General features: G+C 47.3%; 1 protein-coding gene across 2 annotated transcripts in view; it reads right to left on the minus strand.

Moving 5' to 3' along the window:
* The window catches only part of TPCN1 (two pore segment channel 1), a 767000-nt gene that overhangs the window by 85544 nt on the left and 653547 nt on the right, over positions 1-27909 (minus strand). For both annotated transcript variants that reach the window (XM_069619236.1, XM_069619237.1), the window contains exon 26: positions 18070-18150. In XM_069619236.1, the coding sequence (XP_069475337.1) occupies positions 18070-18150 (81 nt within the window). The remainder of the gene's footprint in view (positions 1-18069; positions 18151-27909) is intronic.

The raw sequence follows: 27909 nt of genomic DNA on the forward strand, positions 1-27909 counted from the left end.
TTGCTATAGATGCCACATATTGATATTGATATTTTATTTCTATCGCGCTCGTACACAAGTGTTTCAGAGCACGACAAGGCAAGAGAGGGGAACAGGGGAGAACAAAACAGCAATCTTACTAGGCCCGGTGACAAGTGGAAAGTGCGAAGCAGAGGAGAAACAGATAAATAATCATAAATAAATAAATAATAAAGGCAACCAACAGTGGTAGTGCAGCCAGCAATTTGCAAGTGCTAGGTTTAAGGTAGCAGACAGGGTAGGTCTGATAAGTGCAGGAAGAAAAAGGGGGGTGCTGTATGGGTACAGATACAGACCCAGTGCAAGGGGTGGCCCGGAGGCAGTGTGGGAGGGTGGCTGGGTGAGCATAATAAGCTAGATTACGTACTTTATTTTCAATATTAGCCTGGGCTATTTTCATTTTCGACGAAAAAGCCTGCTGGATAGCTTCACAGTTTTTTTAAACCATTGTTGTCAATAGTTTATTTCATTATCCAAGAATTTTTTTGCCTGTATGATCTCTTTCCGATACAGCTTTTCAATAGACTTCCAGACCTTTTTGTTTTCTTCTGACTGCTCTTTCCCAATTTCTTTCCGTTGGACCTCAAACCAACCAGTCGTCTAGGTATGGGTAGACGTGGTGGCCTTGTTTTCTGAAGAAAGCTGCCACTAGTGCTAGGCATTTGGTTAAAGTCCTGGGGGCTGATTTGGGGCCGAATGGAAGGACTCAAAACTGGTAATGATTTACACCGACCTTGAATCGGAGGTACTGTCGGTGTCTCAGATGTATTGGGATGTGAAACTAGGCGTCTTTCAGGTCTGAAGCGGCTAGATGCTCGTGGGGTTGTACGGCCTCTATGACTTCTTGTACTGTGACCATCTTGAACTTTTGTTTTTTTATGTTTTTTTTTTTTTTAACTTTCCTGAGTCCAGGATTGGGCACCACTTCCCGCCCGGCTTCGTTACTATGAAGTATATTGATTATACCCCTTTTCTCCTCGATGAAGGAGGAATTCTTTCTATGGGCCGCTTTTGTCACATTTGGAGCACTTCTGGGTAAAGAATTGGAAGGTTCGTTCTACCTCTTTGAGCGGTGGCTGATCCGCATTTGCGTTGTACTTGGTGATACTCCCTGCTGCGCTGTGAGGACTGGTAGTTCCTTCTATATCCCTGGGAATATCTCTGGGATTAGAAGCCGGATCTACCGTAGTTCTTGTTGTCCCTTGAGGACGAGAACCTAGATTGATCTGAGGCATCTCGAATGGAACGAAAAGACCTTCTGCCCTGTAGGGCTGTTAGTGATCTAGCAGTATCGGAGCCTGCTTTCATTGTCTTAAGGGCCTCGTAGATCTTGTCACCGAAAACATTCTCTCCCTCAAACGGCATGTCGGCAACCTTATGTTGCACCTCCCGTCTAAAGTTAGTGCAGCATAGCTATCCTTGCCATCTCAGGATGACCCAATTACCAATTTGCTTGAATCCTGTCTCTGCGAGATCCACTACAATGTTGATACTGTGGTTTGAGGCCTCCTCACCTTCATGTTCCAGTGTCATGGTTTCTTTTCGCTGTTGCTCTGGCAAATGCTCTAATATGGTAACCAACTGGTGCCACATTTCCTGGTCGTAGCGAATCACTATTGCAAGGGCATTGGCCACTTTACTGTTTCCCTGATGGTGAGCACCCTTTTGCTGAACGCACCGATTTTCCTGCCCTCATTGTCCAGGGAAGTGGCGCTTTTGTGTTGTGTACGAGCCTTGCGACCTGCTGCCGCTGACACTACCGACACTGGAGAGGGCTGTGAGGTTAGACATTTTGGTGTCGTATCCGGTGCCTTAAATTTCTTTTCTAGTCTCCCTTTTAGTGCTGGTTCAGAGAGAGGATGTTTCAGGGTTCGTAGCCCCTCTTGCCAAACATTATCTAGAATGGGTAAAGAAAACATCCTTTTTGCGCTTACCCATGTGATAAAAAAAAAAAACAGTCTCTCTTTTCCTCTGCAGGAGTTCAACCAAATTTCTGGCACACCTTGTATACCATGGCGTGGAAAGCACCAATGTCATCTGGTGGAGAGGGTTGTGCTGGACTACCCTGTGTATCCTGGCCCGGATTATCTGTATCCCACGTATCTTCTTGGCGAGGAGAGAATGAAGAGGCGGTAGATCTTGTGTCCCTTGGAACTGTGTCTTGATCTGTATCCACTAGTTCCCCCCTCTTCTTGCTCGCCTATTCGCAGGCTATGTCTTCTTGGAGGTGGAGATTGGGCTCTGTGTGCTGACCATGAACATTTGGCGCAGTCCCTGCATGAATGCCCTTGATCTCTTTCTTCTTGCTGACCTGGTGTATCCTGGTCATTCCTGCATAGATGGATCCCCTGAGGCTGAGGAGGTGGGAGCCTGGTATTGAGTTGCCCTAGCAGCGTTTGCAGAGTGGAAAGTACCTGCAGGGAGAGTAGAGATTGCAGGGTTAAAAGGGGATATGATGGGGTCATACCTCCTGTTCTAGATGGTGAAGAGGGAAAACCAAGTGGTACATTATGTAGCCTTAGAGGTGTTTCTTCCCCTCTTGATTGGAGGCGACCGGACACCCTGTCCTGCTCATGGGGTTGTATCCTGCATTCTTTGAATTGGAATCCGTGACCCCTGGGCACTTCTCTCTTGGAGGCTCAAAATCAGATGTTATCTCATGTTGTAGGATTTCATCTGGCATGATTTCGGTTTAGTATATGGGAGACACACCTAGAGGAAGTTGTCTGGGCTCCACAGGATCCTCTGTTGGAGTTTTTAGTATTCCTTTACTGCAGGATAATATATTGTCCTGTAGTAGTTGTTGGATAGGTAGGTACATATGAACCGTGGCTTGTAGTAATTATAGTCAGGATCTTGATCAATATACCAAATGTCCTGATCTGCTTGATTGGATTAGACATCTCCATACTGAGATTGGTCACCATGTTGAGAGTCCTGAATCAGAGCCTCGGCTGCCTTGGCCTTCAGGAACTGACTCGGAGAGTCCTGCAGCAGTCTCTGACTCCACCATCATGGTGTTTGTCGCCACCGCTTTGTTCTGCGCTCTTTGAGGTTTTTCTGCCTAAGGAGCTTGCAAGATTTCAGTGATCGCAGTGTGAGAAACCTGAGAGTATTCTCCCAAGCAGTCCCCGAAAAGCCCTTCTTTAGGTGGACTGGTAAGGGCCAACACTCTCTGACCCCAACCCTAGGAGTGGACGAGCAAGAGAGGATCAACTGGATGGAGGAGTCTGGGGTTGTGGTCGGGGAAATACCCCAGGTGTGGCGCGGTATTATGCCAAAGAAAGGGACGAGGAAGTCAAGCTTCTTAAAGCTTTTATAGGCTGCACCAACTCAACCACACTTCCACCTAAAGAATCTCCACTCTTCAAACCCAACAAACCCTCCATATCCATATCTGGTAAATTCCCTAGGAATGCAAACCCTGGTACATTCGAAAACCACAAAACCCACAAACCCCCTTGCACCGTTCGCCATAATAATCCCAGTCATTCCCGTCTGTCTCACAAACCCTATCAATCTCACCCTACCAAGAGTATGAGGATTGTAATTCCATATGGCACCTTTTCCCCATCATACTACAGGACAATAAGACATACTAAACCCTCCCCTTTCCGAACCGAACACATTATTACCCCACGACAAACAACAGACTAATAAAACTGTTTACCTGACATGTCTCAACCAAAGGGTCAGGCAAAGTCAGGCAATTGACCGGAACCACACACACACCTGATGGCCCTTTCCTTTCCCCACAGGGATAAAAGGCGATGGATCACGGGAGCACGATACGAGCAAGGCAGACCGCACGACGATAGAGCTAACTCAGTCTGGCAGTTCAAGAGGAGGAGAAAGACGGCACGAATCGAGAGGGTTACAAGGAGAGAACCGACCTTGCCCTTTCCGAGCTATGCCCGCGAGACCTCTGCAGAAGGAATTGTAAGACCAAGAACAATAGCTCAAGTGTGTTGATACAAATGTCAACGGTACAAGGAGTGTGCCAACGCTGAGAAGCAGGACTTAGGGAGACAACTGCTACCATGGTACCGCCCTGGACTCCAGATACAAAGAACACCAAGCGGTTCATCACAGCCAGTGAATTGAGGGGAGAACCAATAAGAAACCGAACTGTGTTGAATGAAAGTCGCAAAGTGGCACATCTAGGAAAGCTCAAAGAACTGTAAATTGTTAAGGGAAGACCAGCTGCAGAGGGGAGCGGCACCACGTGGGTGCTAACTCGAGAGACTCTGGTTGATCCAGTGTTGATTGAAACTAGTGACACCAGAAGGTCATAGGAGAGCCACCAAGAATGGTCAAAGTGGTCATACAGGGGTCTAGCAAAATCTCTGTACAGTCGAAAGTCTTTGACCGACAAACCTTTCAGAACGCAAGGGAAGTAAATCCCGCATTAGAAGGAATTGTGAAATGGCAAGAATGAACCCGACATAGGGATGCCAATAAAGGGGGTGGGGGTGCAGAGTCTAAACTCCCAAGAAACAGTGTGTTGATAAAAGTGAACACGGCAGAGGGATGTTCACGGAGAATTGTTTAAAAAGACATTAAGACTAGTGAGTGTAACAGGTACACATGCTCATGCTCTGAGCAGATGCTAACGGTCGAGAGGGGTCTGAGCCTGGCAGAGGGGGTCTGGGGGTGAAAAACTATCGCCCAACAACACGTGGAGTAAGAAGCTGTTGTGAACCTGATAGAGGGAGGCTGAAATCCAAGAAGAGTCTGCGCCAAGAAGGACGACAACCCAGGGGTGAATGACCATCACCCTAAATGCCATAAGAAACCGTTGTGAACCCGACGGGAGGGAGGCTGTTTTGAGAGGGGTCTGCGCCCGGAAGAGGAGGAGCCAGGGGAGAAGAATCGTTTCCCAAGTGCAATCCGAGAGGAACTTTTGTTTGTTATATTGAATATATCAGGCCATAGGAAGCAAGAAAACTAACCTCGAAGATCTTGATTAGAACGGTTTGTGGGTCTGACCCTGGAAGAGGGGAATCTAGGGGTGAAAGGCATCACCCTATGAACATTTTGAAAGGAACGTTGATTTGTTATTTGGTTGCATCAGGTCCTCTAAGGCAAGAGACTTTAAGGAGAAAAGAGACTTGACCAAGAGACTTGACCATCAACGCTCAGAACGGTCGTCTCGTGCTGAGAAAGCTCGAGCGTGTGCTGTGCGTGCTCAGAATCCCACATTGTCCCATGTTCAAAACGCGGGGAAGGGAGAACCCTGGTTACACATCCTGATTTATCATCTGTGAACACTCTTTCTTTCTTGTAAATCTTATCCCACACCCTTTTGTATTAGTTATATGGATTGCCAATAGGTTTTTCTTCTTATAGGGCCTTTTATTTTGACACAACGCCACTAGGACTGCCTTATTTTTCATTTGATGGTCGTAGCTTGCTCCCATTTTAGCTTTAGGTTTAGATTAGGTGTTTTTCCAAACTGCATAATCAGTTTAATAAACAGCCTTGTGATCACTTGTGTCAGTTTATTCTTGATACCATGCCTTCCTTACAGCGGGGTAGGCAGTGGTTAAACACTATGTAGGCTCCATGGTAAAAAGTGGATGAAAAGGCAGTGAGACAAGAACAGTAGAGACTGCGAATGGGGGCAGCATTCTCTATATAGAAGGGATCAGCCCCCCCATTCTCCCTACTGATAGGCTGAAGCCAGGTGTAGGCCAAAGGCTGTTGTCAGAACGAACATCTGTCTCGGTCTCTGAAGATTAGGCATCAAGATGATTCCGAAGGTCAGTCATCGGGAAGATGCATTGAACGGTAACCAGTAAGTTAAATTAAGAAGTATATACACCAAAGTAGCTTTGCTACAGGACTCTGCAAGAACACAACTATCCACAATGGCGGGAAAAAATTATATTGCCCGTCCGATAGCACAGCGAGTAGGAGTGCTCGCTTTATCCGTGCAGAGCCTGCTGACGCAGGTTTGAATCCCAGCAGGACCAAACTCAGCCTTTAATCCTTCCGAGGTCGATAAATGAGTGCCACACACCGTGGGTAATAATAAGCAGTGCTCAGATACCCGAGGGTTCGTAGCGCTATATGTATGCTAAACTATTATTATTATTATTGAATAAGGGAACTCGACGTGTGAGGCTTCATGCGTACAGTGGACATCACATTAGGGATAGTATTAAGCACGCCCTGTCGACGTCCCTTTTCAAACTTAGAAAACGTCATGTGCAATACTCTGCAGCTTCCACTAGATGTCGGCCTACGCAAAGCATGCTATTCTAAGCAGATCCAATAGCCTCAGGAATAAATATAACAAATTACATACCTATAATCGTCTTTCTGATGCTTGTATCTGCTTAGATTCACATGCTTTGCATAGGCCGACATATAGTGGTTGGTGCAAAGTATTGCATTACTTGTTTTTGAAATCCAAAAAAGCACATCCACATTGCATGTTTGTGATACTATCCCTATTGTGATGTGTACTGTATCCATGGTCCCTCACGCGTCGATGTCCTCAAATTGTTTTGATTCTGACATGAAGGGGCATGAAGTCTATGTGTGAGTACAGGAAGGTGAAGAAAGATGTAAATTGTCTCAATACCTTCAGCTCCAAAAGGGTTGGAAAGGTGGGCGCATGAGAATCTAAGCAGATACAAGCATCAGAAAGACAATTACAGGTATGTAATATTTGTCTTCAGAGGCTAGTGGATCTGTTTATAATCACATGCTTTGCATAGACTAGTGAGCAGTACCTGGAGAAGGAGGTGGGTTGTTAGAAGGTATAGAGGCAAAAAGATGCCTCAACACTGCTTGGCCCACCTGGTAATCTGCTCTCGTATGAGTATTCACACAGTAGTGTGGTATGGAAGTGTGAATGGAACTCTATGCAGCTGCTTTGCAAATTGCTTCCAAGGGTACATTTGCAATGAATGCTAGAGTAGCCCCAGTGCCTCGAGTTATGTGCTCTGGGAATGAATGGTTTCTTTGACAGAGATTAGCAGAGTTGAATGCACTGTACACACCATCTGAAAATAGCTGCTGGTAGAGAAGGGGATCCCCTTCTCTGCCTGTAGCTACGGAGACAAACAGTTGATCTGTTTTCCTTAGCGGTCTGGTTTTATTTACATAGTAGAGGACCGCCCTACGCACATCAAGGGTGTGTAGTTTCACCTCAGCTGAGCTTTGCGGGTTCTGGAAGAAAGCCGGAAGCTCGATGGACTGGTTTACATGGAACTTAGATATAAATTTAGGTGAGAACCTAGGGTGTGTGCGTAAAACCAGTTTGTCTTTGTGGATAGTAAAGAAAGGATCCTGCACTGACAGAGCCTGAATTTCACTGACCCTTCTTATAGAGGTAATGGCTACTAAGAAGGCCGTTTTATAAGTCAGGTGTTTGAGACTACTTTTATGCATGGGTTCGAAAGGGGGGCCCCATGAGCTTAGCTAGCACCACATTGAGGTCCCATCCTGGCGGTGGGTTCGAAATAGGAGGGTGAAGTCTCTTTACTCCTTCCATGAAGGCTTTAACTACTGGTACTTTCCACCACGATACTTTGTTATGGGATGTGGTGTAAGCCGAGAGGGCTGCCAGGTGTACCTTCAGAGAGTTAAAAACCAAACCTGCGTCCAGCAGGTGGAGCATGTATGTTACAACGTTGGAAGGAGTGCAATCAACTGGGTTGATTTGTTTATTCTGGCACCAAATAACGAATCTCTTCCACTTGACAAAGTAACAGTGCCTTGTGTTTGGTTTCCTGGATTCTTTTAGGATGTCCATACACCTCTGTGGTAAATTGAGATGCCCAAACTATGACCTCAGGAGCCATGCTGCCAGGTTCATTGAGTTGGGTTCCTGGTGCACTGTTTGACCTTGTTGCTGGGACAGTAGGTTGTACCAGGCTGGGAGTTTGATGGGCTCGCACACCGCCATCCTGCGTAGGTGTGGAAACCATGGTTGTCTCGCCCACATGGGAGCAACTAGGATGAGCGTCATCGATTCCTTGTTCATCTTGTACACCACCTTCCTGGTGAGGAGTTGGTGGAAAAGCGTACGCAAACATCCCTGTCCAGTTCATCCACAGGGCGTTCCCTTGGGAGTCTGGCTGGGGGAACCTGGATGCAAATCCTGGGCATTGTTTGTTTTCGCTTGTGGCAAATAGGTCTATAGTGGGGAAACCCCACTGAGAGAAGAGATCTTCTACGATATCTCTGTGAAGGACCCATTCGTGTTCTTCTGGGAGGGAGTCTCTGCTTAGGGCATCCGCTAGGGAATTGAGCTCCCCTGGAACATGTTGTGATGACAGGAAGATGTTCCGTCTGAGTGCCCATATCCAGATTTTCTGGGCAAGCTTGGACAGATTTGGCGAACGAGTCCCTCCTTGTTTGTTCAGATAGAACATGGCTGTCGTGCTGTCCGTCCGGATCTGCACCGACAAGTTTAGCAGATGGGGCTCGAACGCCCGAAGCGCTCGGAATACTGCCAGAAGCTCTAGCAGGTTGATGTGGTTCTTGGCTACTGAGTGAGACCAGAGACCCTGAGCTGTGTGGTGGAGATGGTGAGCTCCCCACCCAGTCAGGCATGCATCTGTAGTCACCACTGCCTGTACTTCGGGATCGTAAAAGGGTTTTACCCTTGCGAGATTCTCTCTTGTCCACCAGTGTAAGCTCTGTACGAGTGTTGGCGAAACGACCACTAGATCGTCCCACTGACCACTTGCCTGAGACCACTGTTTCGCCAACCATTCCTGCATGGGACGCATGCGCAGACGCGCGTGGGGGACCAGGTAAATGCATGACGCCATCATGCCCAGTAACCGCATTGCTTTGCGTACCGTTATTTGTTGACCTGACTGATAATGTGGAATTTGCAGTAGTATATTCCGAATTCTCTCTTCCGAAGGGAAGGTCAACCCTTTCTGAGTATCTAGGATTGCTCCTAGGAACTGTTTTGAGGTGCTTGGCACCAGACTTGACTTCTTCTCGTTGATAGAGAAGCCTAATTCGTGGAGGAGGTCGATAGTCCTCTGAATGTTTGACCTGCAAATTCCTGGGGTTTCCCCAGTTATGAGCCAGTCGTCCAGATAAGGGTACACTGGGATTGCCTCCCTGCGTAGGTGTGCAGCTGCCACCGCCAGTACCTTGGTGAATACCCTTGGTGCTGAAGCTATCCCGAAGGGCAGTACCTTGAATTGGTAGTGGCGACTGTCCACCTTGAAGCGCAAGTATTTTCTGTGCGCTGGGAGCATGGAAATATGAAAATAAGCATCTTTCATATCCAAGGTTGCCATGTAATCCCCCTTTTTTAGGAGGGGGATTACCTCTTGTAGCGTGGTCATACGGAATTTTTGGGGCTTGACATACTTGTTGGCAGGCCGTAAGTCCAAAACTGGGCGCATTGTCAAATCTTTCTTTGGCACAAGGAAGTAAGTTGAATAGATACCCTTGTTTACCTGGTGTCCTGGGACGAGTTCTATCGCGTCCTTTTCTAGCAGAATGGCGATCTCCTCGAGAAGGATCTTCTGATGTTCTAAGGAGTGTATTCTTTGTCGTGGAGGGTGGTTCCGGGGACGCTGCAGTAATTCTATACAATATCCTGTGGACACTGTTGACAGCACCCATCTGTCTGAGGTGATCCCTTCCCAAGCCTGGGTGAAGTTGGAAATGCGTCCCCCTACTGGGGTTGCGTGAGAAGGGACCCTGAACTGAGCGTCACTGCTTTGGTGGAGGCGTGCCACCTCCCTTGTTGGGGCTGCCTCTGCCTCTTCCACGACCTCTCTTGTTACCCCTGCCGTAACTTTGGGTAGACTGCTGGTTGTTGTTCCATTGTGTACCCTGTCCTTGGGCATAGTTGCCTCTTTGTGAATTTTGGCCGCGTGGGCGACGAAAATTACTGTTCCCCCTCTGGTTAGGGGGTTTGTTGGTAAGCTGGCCAAGGGATTTGAGAGTCTCGTATTCGTCCTTGGCATTCTTAAGTGCGTCTTCGACCGCTTTCCCAAACAATAGATCGGGTTCCACCGGCTTGTCTATTAATGAAGCCTGGGTTTCTGTTTTGACCCCCGACTGCCGTAACCACGCATGTCTTTTGATAACAGTACCTTCTGCTATCAATCTTCCTGCGTTGTCCGCGGCGTCGAAAGTTGCTTTTAATATGCAACCAGACACGGCTCTCCCTTCTGCCGAGATCCGAGCCAACTGGCCCTTTAACGGTTCAGGAGCAGAGGCTATGAGCGCCGCGACCTCTTCCCATTGATGGCAGTTGTAACTTGCTAACAGGGTGGTGGAGTTTGCAATCCTTGCTTGGTAGGCGGACATTGAGGCTACCTTCCTGCCAAACCCGTACAGTTTTTTGCTCTCCTTGTCGGGAGGAGCTCCTGACGACGATAAGGGTGTCCCAGCCCTCTTCCGAGTGTTGGTAACCACTAGGGAGTCTGGTTTAAGATGTCCTCTTATATAAAGAGGGTCAGACTGGGCTGCCCAAAAAAGTTTTTCGACTCTGGGGTTGACGGCTCTGGTGAGGTTAAGATTCACCAGGGATGGATCTATTCTACGTTGGATGGATTTAAGGATAGGGATGGTCTGAGCGACCGGCCTCCTCTCTCCCACCAACTCTTCTGCGAAGTCCCTTTCCTCCTGTACACCGTGGGTGTCGATGTGAAAATGTTCTGCTGCGCGAGCGAGAACTTCATTAAGGAGGGGCTGGTTATCAACTGGCGAGTCGGTAACTGGGGCTTCGCTCTCTACCGGGGAATCTACTCTGTAAATTTCCTGCTCATCTTCTACCTCCTCCAGGTCCTCATCATCCGCATAGTATTCAGTCCCGGTTTGTTCCTCCATAATTTTAAACTCCTGGTCCCCTTCAGGGAAAGGCTGTCCTTGGTATCTGGGGTGTGGAGTAGAGTATGGAGTAGAGTAAGGCTGCACCTCGAAGGGTTCAGGTCTTTCGAACCGGGCCTTTTTACTTAGGGGATAGGATCAGAGGAGCCTGAGGGTGTGGCCCCTTGAGGGTCATACGAAAGGAAATGTTCTGGGTTTTTGTCATAAAAATCAGCTAAGGAAGACATCCTTGACATGACCCTGTCTATGTCTTCACTGGACCATTCTTTGGAACAGGGTATGACTTTAGTAGGCAACTTAGAGGACTTATCAAGGGTACCCTTGCTGGATGTTGATGTCCCAGTAGATTTGTGTTTGTCTGTCTGCTTAGGGTGGAAGGATGGTCTTACAGGAGTGGAAGGCTGTGCTTTCCGCTGTTTCCCCCCCTCCCCGTGCGTGGAAAAATGTTTTCCCTGCCCCTTGGAGGCCCCAGAGACTTTCGACGCCTGGCGTCGAGGGTCGGGAGAGGTATCTGTGTGTTTCGAGCGTGGGGCCTCGCTGGTGTTAACTGCGGCCTCGGTCTCCTGGAGCGCGGCCTGGGGGTGGAAGTCGTCTTCGTCTTCCGACGATCGAACTTCCGTTAATCTAGGGAGCGAGGCACTCTTGGCAAGAGTGGATGATTGCCTTGCGTCATGAGGCGATCTCGATCGAGAGCGCCCAGAGGACACCGAGTCGGACCGTTCTATCTGTGCCTCTTTCCGAGAAGTCGACGTCGTCGAGGTTCGGTTGGACTTGGTGTGCTTAGTGTGTGTAGGGTGTGTAGCGCTTGCGTCGCCGGGGGTCTTCCCCATAGCCGCCCTGCCGGACAACCTTCCGAGGTCGGGGACCTGCGCTCGGCAGTCTTTCGACGCCGTAATGCCTTTGCCGTCCGAAAGTACGGCGTCGCTGCCATCGCTGAAGGTGCCCTCCGCTGCCATGGCCGCCTGCCTGGCGTGGTGGGCCCAACGCTTTGTCGAACGGTCCTTAAGTGTCTTAGGCTTAAACCTACTACACGCTCTGCAGTTCGCTTCGGGGTGGTCCCTCGGCAAGCAGAGATTGCACGTGGCGTGCCTGTCGACCCAAGGGTATTTGCGGTTGCACTTGGGGCAGAATTGGAAAGGGGTACCCTCCATACGCACCTTGAGGCAGCGGGCTGGTAAGTGTAGGAAATATATAAGGTGTACCTATATATCAAGAGTGAAGAGTATGTACCACCCCCCACTCTCCCTACTTGCAGGGCCGAGGCCAGCGGCCTACTAGGCCCGAGCGGAGGCCAGCGGCCTTCCGAGGCCCAGATCCGTCGTGCAGCAGCCGACGGTCGATGTCTTCTCCAGCCGTCGTCGAGTGTCGACGTTGGGGTGGGGAAGGATGTCAATAAATAATTTTAAACTTCAATAATTAGCAAAAGTATGGCTAAGGCCAGGGGACTCCGCAAGATGCTTCCGACCAGTATGGCGGAAAAAAACAATCTGAGGATCCTAGACGCGTGAGGGATCTTGGGTACAGTGGACGTCACACTAGGGATAGTATTACTGGCACGCCTGTGGCGACGCCCATTTTCGAGTTTCGAAAAACAAACTGTAATACTCCGCAGCTTCCACTAGATGTCGGCCTATGCACAGCATGTGATCTAAGCAGATTCCACAAGCCTCAGAAATATATATATATATATATATGTTCTTGTCTCCTAATTTAAAAAAAAATGTATATGTTCATATCTTCTGATTCATAAAATGTATATGTTCGCCACACCATTAATAGTGGTGAAGAAATGTCTACGAATAGGTATTGCCGCTTTGCTTTATCATCCTAGGAGAGAAGAAACCATGGAGACTGACCAAGGAGGACGACCGGGGACCGGGAGCAGAGACCCGAGGGGCTCGGGGTACCGCCCAATCCTCCCATCAGGACCAGCAAGGAGAACTGATTGATCGACTGGAGGGAGGAAAAGATGCTGAACTGTGCCATTCATGGAATTGGAAGAAGAGGAGGCGAACATCCCAGATCTTGCGAGTTCCATCAGCGAAAGGCCAGAATGGCCATCGCAAGAGGGGGGGCTTGTGGGATGTTTTTACCCATGCATCCAAGCCCGACAATAAAACTGTGCAGTACTGGCATGGAAAACATCATGATGGCCAGAACTCCCCAGAGAGTGCACAGGGAAAACATGAAGAATAGGCTGCCACCCATTTTTGCCTATGTTTTGAGCACAGGAGGGCACTACCTAAAACCACCATTGGGCTACACACACAGTAGCCTGAAACCATTGGGAATGGCAATGCTGATTGCCAAAAAAAGCAACTCAGAACTGTGGGGAATTCATTTTCTTAATCCCAAAAAGGGTTGCATTACCAGTACTCACCACTATCAGAAAGCCGGCGTTTTAAAACCACCAGACTTTTGTGTAAAACTGAACAAATGAAACAAAACCAGGCCAAGGAAAGACTTGCTATGAGGTGGATACAATGTAAAGCTATATTCTGAAATGACTTGAAGGAAGTAATTATTTAATGTATATGTAAAAATTGTTTGATTTGAATGTAGAAAACTGGGAACAAAAAGTGACATTTAGCTGAAACCTGGCTTAACGAAACTGGATTCTGCCTGACAACTACCCCCGACAGGAGTTGAAACCTGCTCAGCCACTCTTCCCCTTGCCAAAAGGACTTGTCACCTCTCTGATTAGATTAGGGGTGGAGCAGCTGGGGACTACAGGGAGTTGAACAAAGGCCTGTCCTGGACTCAGGCAAATGTTATATTGGGGGCGTCGTAAAATAGCTTCCTCTTGGGAGAAACTGGGGGGCAGCTGTGCCTCTGTGAACAAGCTGGCTTGGGGGAAGTGGATAAACCAGTTATTCCACCCTGTGATGGGGGAGCCACACCCCTTTTTGACCAGAGCATAATTTTAAAAAGATAGATAACTCATGGTGCGGACTTGTCAGAATTATATAAGTAATATTATTTTTGTGATTTTTCTGTGAACATTTTAAGAGGCGTTAGGACCCTGTGGTGTATTCTGGGGGGTTTCTAGCGGAAAATAGGGTCTCACTCTAAATGTATGCATGTTAAAAATCTGACACTATCATCTGTGACCCATATCCCTGGTGCACATTTGTGTAAAATCTGGAAAGGTTTAGAGGTCGTTATCTGGATGAAAAGGGGAGAATTCTGTCATCAGTGGACACGACATCGTACAAAGACAGGGATCGGATGGTTTGGTGCTACAGAAAATATGTTAACTGGACCTATAATATTAGAAAAATGGTGCATAGATAAATATGTATTTGGGTCAGAAATAGATTTGTGTGCAATCTGACAAGGGGAGGTTCCTCGGACCATAAAACCTACAGCATCACTCTTACTCACATTTCCTTCCCCCAATCAAGGGAGAGAGAAGGAATTGGCCAATGATAAGTGAGAGGGGCAGGTTTAGTTATGACCAACGCACACACCCACTTTCCAAAACACATAAAAAGAGACTGCTGGGACGGGTAGAGACATTCAATTCCATTTGCTGCGGAGCATGCTGACCGACGACTTCACATCCAGAGATCCAGACTTCAAATCCATCAATCTCCAGAACCTGTAGTAGAAATTAACTCCAGAATTTGTAGCAGAGAGGCCTGAATCCACCAGCTGAATCCTCTTCAGCAGGCCTCAAAACTAACCAAACTATTCAACTTTTGCCGAGAATTTTTGCAAGAACCTGTAGCAGTACCCAGAAAGCAGTATTACATCCAGAATCCAGAGAGGCTAGACCAGCAGAGCAGAGCTGACCCAGATCGCTGTGAGCAGAACCGGTGCCTGATTGACCCGCCGAGCAGACAGAACCGCAGCCGGACGTGTTGACCAGATCCGTGACAAGGCCTAGTTCAAATTTATATTGTGAGTACCTAGCAGAACTGTGCAGAACCAGTCTCTTAGTTAAAATAATCTAATCCAAACTATTTTAACCTAAGTAGAACTGCCTCCTAGAAATCGTGTCATCTGTCATTTTTAAAGCTGCACAACTGTCACCTGTCAATTCTGCAGCTGCAAGCTGTCACCTGTCATTTTGAGTTTACTTTAAATCCGAAAAACTACCTTTAATTGTCCGTATCTCTGGAACCGTTTGGGCTAGGAACGAGATTTAGACAAGCCTAGAACCGACTTCCTACTCCTTATACTTTTACCGCAATCGCGATTCACGCACTCGCAAAATTTACCACAATTTGCGATTTTGGCTCAATTTATCCACTTGTCAAAATAGCAGCTCCATTCTTTCTTTTGTTAAAATCCGTTTGCAACTTGGTAATAACTCATAGAGCATTGCTAAAGTGAGCCTGAACTAATACCAACACGCATCTCCCACTCACCCTGAATCTCTAGAGGGAATTAAAATCAGTTGGCACATTTTCCCATCCATTGCCATCACATTTAAAAGCATTTTGGGCCTGTGTTTCAAACTCCTACCTACCTGTTTCCTCTTAGCTGGCTGGGGGGGAACTGAATTTCGTATTGTATTTGATTGCATTCCTGAGAACTGTGTGCTCCTCTTTTCATCTACTTCCATTTCTTACATTGCATAGGGGAGGGGGGTGAATTGCCAGAGAAAAAGTGATTATCTTATCTTTTGCTAAAATCATATCAAGTATTTCTGTACTGCATTTTATTCCTCCTTGCATTTCCTTGAAACCATAAAGCATTTTCAGCTACCTCATCCTCTATACTACTCCTAAGTAATCAAGTGTACCACTGTAACATTACCCATTGTGGATCCACATCATATGTCTCAGTGTACCATCAGATATTAATATATTATAAAAGTGTGATATATATATATATTGTTTACATTTGCAAATACACCTTTTAATTTTCAAAATAAACCTACTTCTTGGGTCAGGGGGATTCTAACAGGGGGTGTTATACAAGGGTTGTCATCCAGAGTACTGAACTGGATATAGAAATACATCAATAAGGGTTTTCCTCAGCATCCCAGACTAGGCATTGACTTAGCTGTAGTGTTGATTGAATATCGCTTACAATACGTGGATTTACTGCTCTAGTAAGCGAGGGGGTTACTAAAGCAGGTGTGACATGTTTTGTTATGGACTGTAACAAAGGAGTCAACTGTCGCACAGACCTTTTCACATTAAATAGTTTATTGACCAAATCTGTATCCTCTACAGACACCTGAGTTTGTATTTTTAAATGGTCTGTGGCTTTTCTATGTAAATCAGTATAGAGGATCTCGTCGTCTATAGGGGAATTAACGATAGGTTCATCGTCAACATCACATGATGGTAACATGCAATTATCTGGGTCATCAAGATCGTCAGTGGGATCATCATATAAAGTCCCCTGATCATCAACAAACACCTCATCTCCGTCATCTTCAGCAATATGAATTATATTATGAGATTCTGCAGAGGTTTCCCAGGGCGACTTAGTTTGTGGCTAATCCTCACCCATATCAATGTATTTCTGCTTGATTGGGTAACGTGCTAAAAAATGTATAAAACAAAAAACCTTGTCCATTGTTCCTTCTAAACAATCTTTTGTCCATGTACCTGTTCTAGGTTTATCTTTTAATGGAAAAGCAATTTCCTCAGGATCAGTAGAAATGTGATCCCCATGTAACGCTTACAATACGGGAGACATGGATACTTTTTCAAAAGACACACACACTACACTTCAGCTAACTGTTCGATGGCTGTTTGTGAGACTCTTTAGATCTTAATTTGTGAGTGTCTATGCTACCGGACTCTATCAATGGTCCGGACGGCTGTTTCAGTGCCTGTATGGCAACGGGCATTGTTGAAAATGAATTTTTGTTTTGTGTGCGGTAGTAGGATCGCTCAGCGTCTGTTTGCTTTGTAAGGCTTGCAGCAAATGTTTCAAATTGGTTGCACCGAACTTAAGATGCGTTGAGCTAGAAGAACTGGATGTGGAGCTAGATACTGCATGGCCACGTGTTGGCAGGTTTTTCGAATAGTGGCTGGGGTTGGGCGTTGTTTGTGACCCACCTGTGTTTATGATTGTGTGTGCCCTCAACAACATACGACGGACTGCCCTTCGGAGAGGGGGACTGGCACGGGGGAATCTGCTGATCCCATTGGGTCTTCGGTAGCTGTCCTGTTCTTCCTCACACTCTTCCGTGCAGGTGGGGATGTCCGAAAAAGCCTTTTCTTGCATGGCGTAAGCCGGCCACCATTTAGTGTGTCTCTCTTTCAATGTTTTAGGACGACAGATTTTGCATGCCGGGCAGCGCTTTTCGGCGTGATCCCTTGGAAGAAAGTGGTTGCACACGCTATGCATGTCCTTGCATGGATATTTCTTATTACAGGAAGGGCAAAATGTAAAAGGTGTATTTTCCATATCTGGGAAAATGGGCAGCTAGACAAACTATGTAAAATGGGAATATAGACATTCTCTAAAGGCAATGGAAGATGTCAATTCCCCCCACCCTCTCTACTGTAGGCTGAATCCAGCGAGGAGTTAGAAGGCATTGAAACAGTGGTCTAGCTGCTTTGATTCTTGATGGTAATATCGCTGAGTACTGCTTGATCTGTTGAGTGTCAAACAATTGTAAATAAGCAGGAAGCGATATAAATGTATATTTAATAAGTAGCCAGTAAAGGCTAGTAAGCTAGATAATCCGCATGGAGCGACCGACCACAATGGCGAAAAAAAGAAAACAATCTGAGGACCTTGACGCATGAAAGACCATGGGTCACACTAGGCATAGTATTACAAACACACCCTGTCGTTGTTCCATTTCGAAAACAAGCCATGCAATACTCTGCACCAACCACTAGATGTCGGCCTAAGCAAAGCATGTGATTCTAAGTAGATCTACAAGTCTCAGAAATATAAATATGTAATGTCTAGAACGTTCTCAGATTGATAGCTTGAGTGAAACATAATAGCACTTCCAACCAAGGAGTATCAGTTTACTTCACATGGTTCAGCGGAAAAGGCTGGTTATCAAGATCTGAGACATTGTTAGCTATCCATTTAAGGGTAACAAGTCACTCTAACATACATTCTGGGTGATATGTTTGCACATCTCCCTATCATACTCATTACCCTCTCCTGCAAATACCTTTTATTTTTTCCACAATATTGCTTGCACACCCGAATATCACCTGCAGGTGTGCTCTTTCCATCCACATTACCCCTTCCACAACTGAACATGATCTGCAACAGTGCTCGGTCCATGGTGGTCCTTACCCGAATCTCCTCCTCATACATTTTCATTGTTAGATCACTTTTGGTCCTTGAACGGCGGCCCAGGAACAGAACAGAAGGTTGCTGAAATGAAGAGAGACATGGAATTATATAAATATCACTGATGTGTCAATTGGAAAGAGTGGGATGATTCTTTTTTCCTCTTGACTGGCATAGTCAAGAAGACCCTGGTTGAGCACTGCTACTGGGGAGCGGTCTGCATTGGAAAGCCCATCATTACGAGTGGATGTGCCACTCCAGTTGAGTGTTTGATGAATTAGAAGTGGAAGAGTGGAAATCACTGAAGTGTGGGCCAATATTGGAGTATGCGCTACTGATAGTGAATGTGCTGCTACCACTTGAAACTGGTGAGGGAACAGCTTCTGGTGAGTGTGTTTTTATTGATATGTTGTTTTGAATGAGTGCAAGGCTGATGGCCAGTTTTCTACTACTCATACCTTTGCTCCTGGAATATCTGTTGTTACCCCCGTTCATGCTACTGCTGCTGAATATGCTGCTACTGATCGGTGTGCAGCTAGAGTCATCATTGGTGTTACTAGCAAGTGCAGTATTGGTGTCACATTTGTTGCGAATTTGACATCTGGTATTACAGAAAACAATCCACTAATCTAGTACATTCAGTGCATGTTCAGGTTACTGGTGACCCTAATGCAAATCTCTAGCATATGGCTCATTGTGAACTGCCTTTACTGCTGGCCCTGTTGCCATTATCTAGTAGGTTGTGAAATTGTGCATTCGCTACTACTGCTGCCTGTTTTGCCAATCTCTAGTGGGCTGCTCTTGGTGAATGTGCTTGTGTCATCAATACCCATCGTGCAGCTCATGGTGAATGCACCAATACTGGCCAGTGTAATGATTGTGGTGCGTGTGATGTTACTGATGCTCCCGTTTCCATTGAATAGCTTGTTGCTCAAGGTTAATCGGTCATCACAGATGGTTGTGTCCTTATTATCTACCATATCCCTTCAAATGTATGTGTCACTTCTGATATGATATTGTATTTCTATCGCGCTCATACACAATTGTTTCAGAGCGCAACGAGGCAAGGGAGGACAAAAACAACGATCTTACTAGGCCAAGTGACATTGGGAACGCGCAAGTCCAAGGGATAGGGAAGGAGTAAAAGTGCAAGGGAGAGGGGAGGAGTGGAAAGTGCTGAGCAAGGGATAAAACATCAAGAACTGGTAGTGCAGCCAGCAAGGTGGCATGTGCAAGGTTAAAACGCAGAAAAGGAGTGTCTGATAGGTTCAGGTAAGGTGACTGTAGGGTTACAGATACAGACCCAAGTGCAGGGTTGCCAGGTGGCAGAGCGGGTGTGTGGCTGGGGCAGGGACCTGGGCCCAAAAAATCAGAGGGTGACCAGGTGTCTGGTGCCGACGCAGATAGATCAGCAGGGTAGAGGAAGAGCGAAGGAAGAAGTAAAGAGGAAGGTCTTGAGGTGCTTCCGGAACCGAAGTTGGTTCTCCTCAAGTTTCAGAGAGGCAGGCAGGCTGTTCCAAAGGGAGGCCCAAGCCGCAGAGAGATATCTACCCCCAATTCGTTGCTTGGAGAAGCGACTGACCCTGAGGGAGTTGGAGATGGAGGAGCAATGAGCTCAAGTAGGAAGGTATTTACGGAGGGAGAGTTGAAGGTATTGTGGACCCATTCCCCAGAAGGCTTTGTGGACAATTCAAAGGGTCTTGAATTTAATCCTTGCAGCCACCGGAGCCAAAGCAGAGATTTCAGGGCTGGAGAGATAGGATCCCAGGGCTTGAGGCCAAGGACAAGTCTTGCAGTCCTGTTCTGGATGAGTTGCAGAGGGCGGAGAGTAGAAGCAGGAAGATTTAGAAAGAGGCTGTTGCAATAGTCCAGTCTAGAGAGAACCAGAGCTCTAGAGACAGTGAGCTTCTGTGGGAAGGAGAGGAAAGGAAGAATACCTCCGAGGAGTTGCAGTTGGTAGTTTGATTTCTTAGAGACATCAGAGATGTGAGGAGAAAAGTAGAGTGTGGAGTCGAAGATGACCCTGAGGTTCTTAGCCTGACAGGTGGGGGCAGGAAGAGGGCCAAAGGAGGCCGGCCAGAGAGTGAGAGGAAAGGAAGGTGCAGGTGTGCCGATGAGGAGAATCTCCATTTTACTGGTATTAAGGCAGATATCGTTGGCAACACCCCACTCCTGAATGGCAGACAGTCAGAGATGGAAGAAGGAGAAGATGTGGTAGAGGGAAGCCTGAAAACAAGCAGAGTGTCATCCGCATAGCACTGAAAGTTGGAGCAGAGAGTGGCAATGCAGTGGGCAAGGGTTGCCAAGCATTGGTTGAAAACCCAGGGAGAGAGGTTGGACCCCTGGGGAACACCACAGGTAGAGAGTGAGAAAGAGGAAAGGAAGGACCCAAGTTGTACCTGGGAGGGTCGATCAGAGAGGAAAGAGGTCAGCAAGGCCAGGGCCTGATCAGTGATACCCAGGTTATCATGGAGACGTTTGAGCAGGATGGCATTGTTGACCATGTCAAAGGCAGGAGAGATCGAGTAGGATGAGGACAGAAGGGATGTCGAGGTTGGAGAGGAGGTCTTCATGGATGTACAGGAGAGCAGTTGCAGTTTCCATGCTTCTGGCAGCTCTGAAGCCAGACTGATGGTCATGGAGACAACCAACAGAATCGGTGTGGAGATGAAGCTGGGAGATGGCCAGCTTTTCCAGGAGTTTGCCCAGGAAAGGAGTGATGGAGATCGGGTGATAGTTAGCCGGGCATGAAGGGTCGGCTGTGGGTTTTTTGAAAGAGGGTAGACAAGAGTGCTTCAGAGGGGAGGGGAAGGCCCCAGAGGTGAAGGAGAGGTTGCAGAAGTCGACCAGAGCAGGAGCAAGGGTGTCAATGTGGTCCTTGATGGTTTTGGACGAACAGGGAAGAACCTGTTTTTACGAGACTTTCATAGATCGGACTTGTCTGGAAATCTCGTCGGGGGAGAACAGAGGAAAGGAAGAGAAAGAGGGAGGGAGGAAGGCCAGCTGCAAGAGGACCAGGGGTAGCGGATAGAGAAGGGGGAAGAGGAGGCAAGGACGTGAGAGTGGACAGGATGTCCTGGGTTTTTTAGATGAAATGAGAGACAAGGGGCTTGGATATGGGCTCTCTTCTTAGTTCGTCCAAGGAGCCGGTATTGCCCTTGGAGCAGGCGGCAGGTCAGTTTGTCAGGGGATGTACAAGAAGCCTGCCATTTCCTCTCAGCCACCATACACTCGCGTTTTAGGGTAGCTAGGGCGGAGTCGTACCAAGAGTTGCATTTGGCTTTGGGCTTCAAGCAGATTCTCATGACAGGGGCAAGAACATCTAGACTATCGGAGATAGAAGAGTAGAGCATGGCGAGGGCTGTGTGAGGATGTGAGTCAGCCAGAGGTGGAGGAGGGGGAGAGAAAGTGGAAGCGAAAGCATCAACTGACACACGCTTCATGGGTCAGATGACCGAGAAGGTAGGTGGCAGTGTTGGAGTTGGCTTGGCCTGAGGGGCAGAGAGAGAGAGATGGGAGGAAAGGAGAGAGTGATCACTCCAGGAGAGGGGAGTGGTCAGAGGGATAGAGAGGGGGCGGTCTGAAAAAATTAGAACATCCAGAGTGTGTCCTGCAGAGTGAGTTGGGTCAGAGGGGAGAAGAGAAAGGGACAAAGACAAAGACAGAGACAGAGAGAGAGTCGGCCATGTTGCCATTCCCTAGTGTGTTGTAAATGTTGCCTTTACTATTACTTGTGGCTGTGTTGTCATGGCCTACTGGGTTATTAATGGAGCTTGTACCATTACTGATGGTCATGTTGCCATTGTGTAATGGTGAATGCGTCATTCACTGTGGTAATGTAGACTTGTCTGTTGCTCATGGTGAATATAAAACTCCTAGCTGTTTGTTATTGATGAACATGCTTGCTACGAGGGTCTCCCCCTACTGGTTAATGTTCTACTACTTGTGTGTGTCCACCACCATACCTTTCTTATAGAGAACCACAAAATCAAGTGAACAGCATTTCCTACAAGAATAAAATATTGCTTTATAACCAGAATGTTGCATAAAAAACACAGAAGGGTGTATTCATGGCTCGCATTTTGAGGAAACATACCCCAATTTGGAATGAAAATGTTCTGCTGCATCCAAAAGTCCTCTCCTTCTGAAAATGAGATGTTTGATAATCCAAAGGCAAGAGGAAGGAAGGCAGGGAGTGGCACAGAGGTTGAGAAGACTCTCCAAGACAACTCCTTGACATCTCATTTAAGGGGAGAATGCAATCCCCTCAAAGAGAAGAGTCTGACATTGATCTTTGTGTTATTAGTACAATGTATCAAATTGGGGCGTTATTTCTGTGAATTATTCAACTACCATCTCAAGCCCGTTTTTGTTGTGCAATACTGCTGTAAAGCATTAATAAAAAAACAAAGCTCTAAATTATTTGTTTCGAATCCAAAATCTCATATGGTGCCTATATAAATATTGGTGGGCGGAGACAGTAGTCTGTTCGCCCAAATATGTTTATACCAGCAGGATTCTGACATGGATCCGGCACATATATGTTTTGCTAATTAGGGACAGAGAATGTTCTCCTTTAGTTGCATACACTGATTGTAGAGGGTCCCACTGAGCAGATCAGGACTCGACAGAAGACTCACTAGCCCTTACAAGAACATCTAGTAACTTTCACAAACCCCACCATCATCACAGAAGTCTGCATGGTGGATCTGATAACCTGATTGAGCACTCCCATCATCCAGTGAAAAGAGGCTCTACCACCATCCAGTGAAAAGAGGCGCTGGCTCATAGGAGACAACTAGACTGGCCTTCAACCTACATACAGAGTGTCCCCAGGATCTGTGAAGAGCTGGAGCAGAGGCTGGATGATCAAAGTTGTAGCAGCCCCTCCTAAAATACACACTCCCTTCCTCAGCCCTTCCCACCCTCCGCCTAGAAAGGGAACATGATGGCCTGGTTGGGCCCTTAAACCATGCCATGGCATGGCCTCACCATATCAGCTTAGAAAGGTCCAGAATGTCCCATTTCTAGGCAATGAGCGAAGAGTGTTGATAAAGTCCTCTGCCCGTCTCTGCATACAGGCGAGATAGTGGCCTTGAGGACCAAGTCCCTCCCTGAGCTTGTGGACAAAGGGCCTGGGGTGCTGTAAGGAGGATTCGAGGGGCCCTCTCCCATGGTCTCGGCTGCTTGGCAGGGGATAGTCACGTGGGCGGCAACTTACACCCTCCCCATGAGATGTAGAAGTTGAGGAGCCCCTTTCCGGACCAATTGCATTACAGATCTGCTTCCCAAGGGGCCTGAACCCCTGTCCACCATCTGAAGAATCAGAGACTTAAACTTTAGAGAAGAATTTGCGATAGCCGAACGGGAGAAGGTGACCCATCATAATTGCCAACAATCCCCAAGAGCACACACAGGTTTGCGAGCTCACTCGCAGCTACCGCAGACCAGCCCCCAAAGACCATGGGCTAAAGAGCGCAGGCATGCAAATTGAAGCCTTCAGAGAACTTGAGCACCTCCCATGGAAGAACCCAAACCTCTTTGGAACCAATTCCATTACAACCTGCACATTAGAAGCAGCCTTTCATGGTCATGGCCAAGAATCCGGAGAACTAGAGCACCTCCTTTAGAAGAACCCAAACCCTTTGGGAACTAGTTCCCTTACAACCCCTCATGTTGGCAGCAGCCTTGTATGGTTCTCATCCACCACTGGTCCAGATCAGTACACTGAGAAAATCCAAAATGCCCACCCGGAATACATATACCTTTGGGCCAGCCCCTTCAGCATCATTGTTGCTTGCAACCTCACCAATCCGAGCCTCAGACTGACATAGGTCTAAAGGTGTGCATCCTCAACCAGAGTCATGCCTGAGAGAAGGGAGATCCATGCTAGAAAAGCCAGGCAGCCCAGATCAGTAGTGTGAGTTGTTGGAGGAAGTTACAGTGGGCAGTGAGAGAAATTTTAAAGGCGGTGTAAGGACAGTTGGAATGTAAGGAGGAGGAAAAAGAACAAGGAGCCAAGAGTGGTGGAAGAAGATGGAATTAGAAGGTAGTGGTGAATATCTGGAGGGGCCGGTAGATAACTGCAGATGTGGTAGTAGTGGTCAGAAGCTGGTGGAATAGGTAACAACTGAAGGAGGAAGTAGAGAACTGGAGAGGGTTGTGGTAAGAGGCAGCTGGGAGAAGTTAGGCGGATGGCACCACCACGGAAAGAAGGGGGAGGACATGCAATGGAAGGTGGAAGAAGAAGAGGAGGAGGAAAGAGCATTGGTAGTGGACATAAGCATCCGAGTGGACAAACTATTTAGAAAGAGCTGAAAGAAGGCAGAGGCCAGATTGGCACAAGGCAGCAGCAGGTGGTCGGAAAAGGTTCCTGATCCAGGCAGGGAGGTTTGCCTAGCAAGGGCTCTAAACACATGGGGGACCTCAACCACATCTGGAGGGGCATGGGGAACCAGGGATAGGCTAAAATAAAATCCTGGCTTGAAAACCCTGACCTCCAGAAGCTCCAACACTACCTGTACTTTGTTGGGCTCACCAGAGTGGCCTTCCAGAGGGGCCCGGAAGCTTGACGTCCTTGGACCTGTTAAACTACATTCAGATAGCGAGCCGTGGGTACAGGACTAAGGAGGCCTGCAACAACTGTCACTGAAGCAGAGCTAGGGACCACCCCGGGACAAGAGGTTGAAGGACTGGACTTTGATTGGGACTACTCTGAAGAGTTTCACCCGGCTAAATTTTGGGGTTTGGCATTTTCTTTTTTTCGTTTGAGCAAGATGCACAACTTGGTTGCTGTGTTTTTGAAGATAAAAGACAAACACATATTTTGATTTTTCAGTTTGTATATCCAACTTGGCCACCATTAGAAAATGTCTGCTACCGTTAGCCTTCGTGCTGTAAGCCTACCCTTGGATATATCCCTCTCCCAAGGGAAACGCCTTTACACTTCCTAGGGGTAACTGCCTTTTTTTTTAAAAAAAAAAAAAAAAAAGGCCTTTGCAATGCCAAGTACATTGCCTAAAGATGGCTGCCACTACCAGACTCAAGGATTTGTGCTTGGCATCTTTTAGATCTGCAGACTGCCCGTTAACCTAAACATATGCCAACATTAAATTGTCAAATACTGTCCTTCTAGGGCCGTAAAGCTTTCAAAATCCTTGGTAGGTCCTCTGCTTCCTTATCACCAGGTAAGGGCAGTTGTGGGATGTTTGAAACTGGCCCCTGCGCAGGTTCACAATTTTAGAATCATGCCAGGGGATTATGGTGGTGTCCTGTGCCAGCATAAAGAGAGTGGTAGAAAGGTTGCTTAAGCGTGTCTGGGGCAGTATATCTCCTAAGGCTGCTGAAGTGAGTTGGGGTGATTCATCCCGTAAGGTTGGAGAGCAAGCAGCGAGCTATAGGACCAGCACCAGATGAGAAAAACCCAAGCAACAGGGTAGGAGTCATTTTGAAAAAAACAGGAAAAAAAAAGAACGATTCCATTGCTATCCTTTTTACGTTTTGACATCACACGTATGAGCAGCCATGTTCTGTAGACATGGAAATTATCTTTTAATTTAAGTGGGGGAACCCAATGAACTAAGGTTTGTTGTCTTTGCTCGAGCAGCCACACACAGATGTACTTTCCTACTGCGAGGTAAGACTTTACTATCAACCCCATAGAGAAAGATTTTTGACCTATTTTGAGGTTGGAAAATAATTAATATTCTTGTAATACTATTTCAGGTAGCTTTTTTCATACCTTTCAGAATGTCACGATCTGCTCCGAGGTGAGACCCTACTTCTGCATACATATTCACGTTGATAATGAGAAATTCAGTATATGTTAATGCTTGTGATCTAAAATGGGTTACTCTACACTAATTTCAGGTAGATTTTCTGCACTTCATCTACAAACAAGTAAGTGAGCTTTTAACGCTTAGGAATCTTTCCCGTTCAATTCAGGTAGGAAATTCTGAAAGAACACTATTAACACTCATGTAAGCCACCATGACTTTGGAAAAGTGTGTTTACTGAATTACCTTTGAACACATTTCTTCTATATTTCTTTTTTGTCTTCAGGTTTGATTAGGTTTTTAACACGATCATGGGTGCACAAAGTGTTTTGAAAGACAGGTATGAAGCAAATGTATTTCTCGTTTTTACTTATATTATTGTTGTACTATTGTGTACTTGAAAATGCTGTTAAGAGCTATTTGATCAACACTCCAGGATCTGTTATTGAGTACTGTTTATATTGTCTATGTTTATAGAGCCTGACCTGAAGATGGACTTTTCAGTCTGAAATGCATAGTCTGTGGCCTATGCTGCATGGTCATAAGAATCTTTTAGCTGCATCGATAAGCAACAAGTTACTTACCTGTAACTGTTGTTCTCCAGCATGGGTCTGGCATGGATTCACATGCTCATGAATATTTTTTCCCGTCGTCAGGCTGGGAATCCTCGGTAAAGAAAAAACCAGTATCAGTTTCGTTTCTGATCTGTCTTTCGTAGTAATAACCAATCACTGGTCTCTGCGTCATACTGACCACAGCCAATGACTGCCCTCTACCTAAGCACCGCCTCTGCCAGCCATCTTCAGATTTGGAAGCACGTGAAGTGGCAGTATGACCAAGTGAAGAGCCGCAGAGGGGTAGGCGGGAGGGTTCGCATGTGAATCCATGCCAGACCCATGCTGGAGAACAACAGTTACAGGTAAGTAACTTGTTCCTTCTCCAGCATGGGGTCTGGCATGGATTCACATGCTCATGAATAAAGAATACATAGCAGTACACACATGCACAACCACGGGAGGTGGCAAAGGCTCAACATTAAGCAGTACATCAAACTCAACATTAAGCATCTTACCTCCTCACCAGGCTCACCTCAGGCGAACAGGTTGCGCAGCACTGCTTGGCCGACCCTGGACTCCTCCCTGGAGTCCCGGTCGACGCAGTAGAATTTCGTGAAGGTGTGCGTCGACCTCCACGTAGCAGCCCTGCATATGTCCAGCAGGGGCACACCAGAAAGGAACGCCGTGGTAGCTGCGATCGCTCTGGTGGAATGGGCTCTCGGACGGCCAGGCAGCGGTCGGTTTGCCAACCGATGACAGTACATGACAGCCGGAGAGCCATCTGGAAATGGAAGCCTTCGAGAGAGCCTTCCCCTGATTGACAGGTCCAAAGTTCACAAAGAGTTGTGACGTCTTCCGAAAACACTTTGTGCGGTCTACGTAGAACTTCAGCGCTCTAGCCACATCCAGCGAGTGCAAAGTCCTCTCAGCCGGCGACGAAGGCGACGGGAAGAACACAGGCAACACCAAGGGTTCGTTGAGATGGAAGTCCGACGGTACCTTGGGCATGAAGGAGGGGTGCGTCCTGAGCACTACCCTCGTGTCGTGAAAAGTCAAGTGCGGGGCCTTGCAGGAAAGGGCCTGGATCTCTCCCACCCGTCGTGCGGAGGTGATGGCCACAAGAAACGCTGTTTTCCACGACAGAAACTTCAACGGGGCCGAGTGAAGAGGCTCGAACGGAGGTCCCAGGAGCTTGGTCAGCACCACGTTGAGCTCCCACGCCGGGGCCGGAGCCTTCACCGGCGGGAACGATCTGAACAGTCCCTTCATGAACTCTTTCACCAGACGATGAGACCACAAGGACGTCCGGCCCGTGGTTCTGGTGTATCGGGAGATCGCAGCAAGATGAATCTTGATGGACGCGTGTGCCAGTCCAGCTTTGGCCAGCGTCAGCAGGTACGGCAGTACCTGGGGAGCCGTAATCCGAGGGTTAATCTTCTGTGCGTGGCACCAGACAGAGAACCTCTTCCATTTGTGTCCGTAACATTTAAGAGTCGAGGTCGCCCTGGCCT

Source organism: Ambystoma mexicanum, chromosome 10 (assembly GCF_040938575.1).
Source record: "Ambystoma mexicanum isolate Mex_15411 chromosome 10, UKY_AmexF1_1, whole genome shotgun sequence".
Lineage (NCBI taxonomy): Eukaryota > Metazoa > Chordata > Amphibia > Caudata > Ambystomatidae > Ambystoma > Ambystoma mexicanum.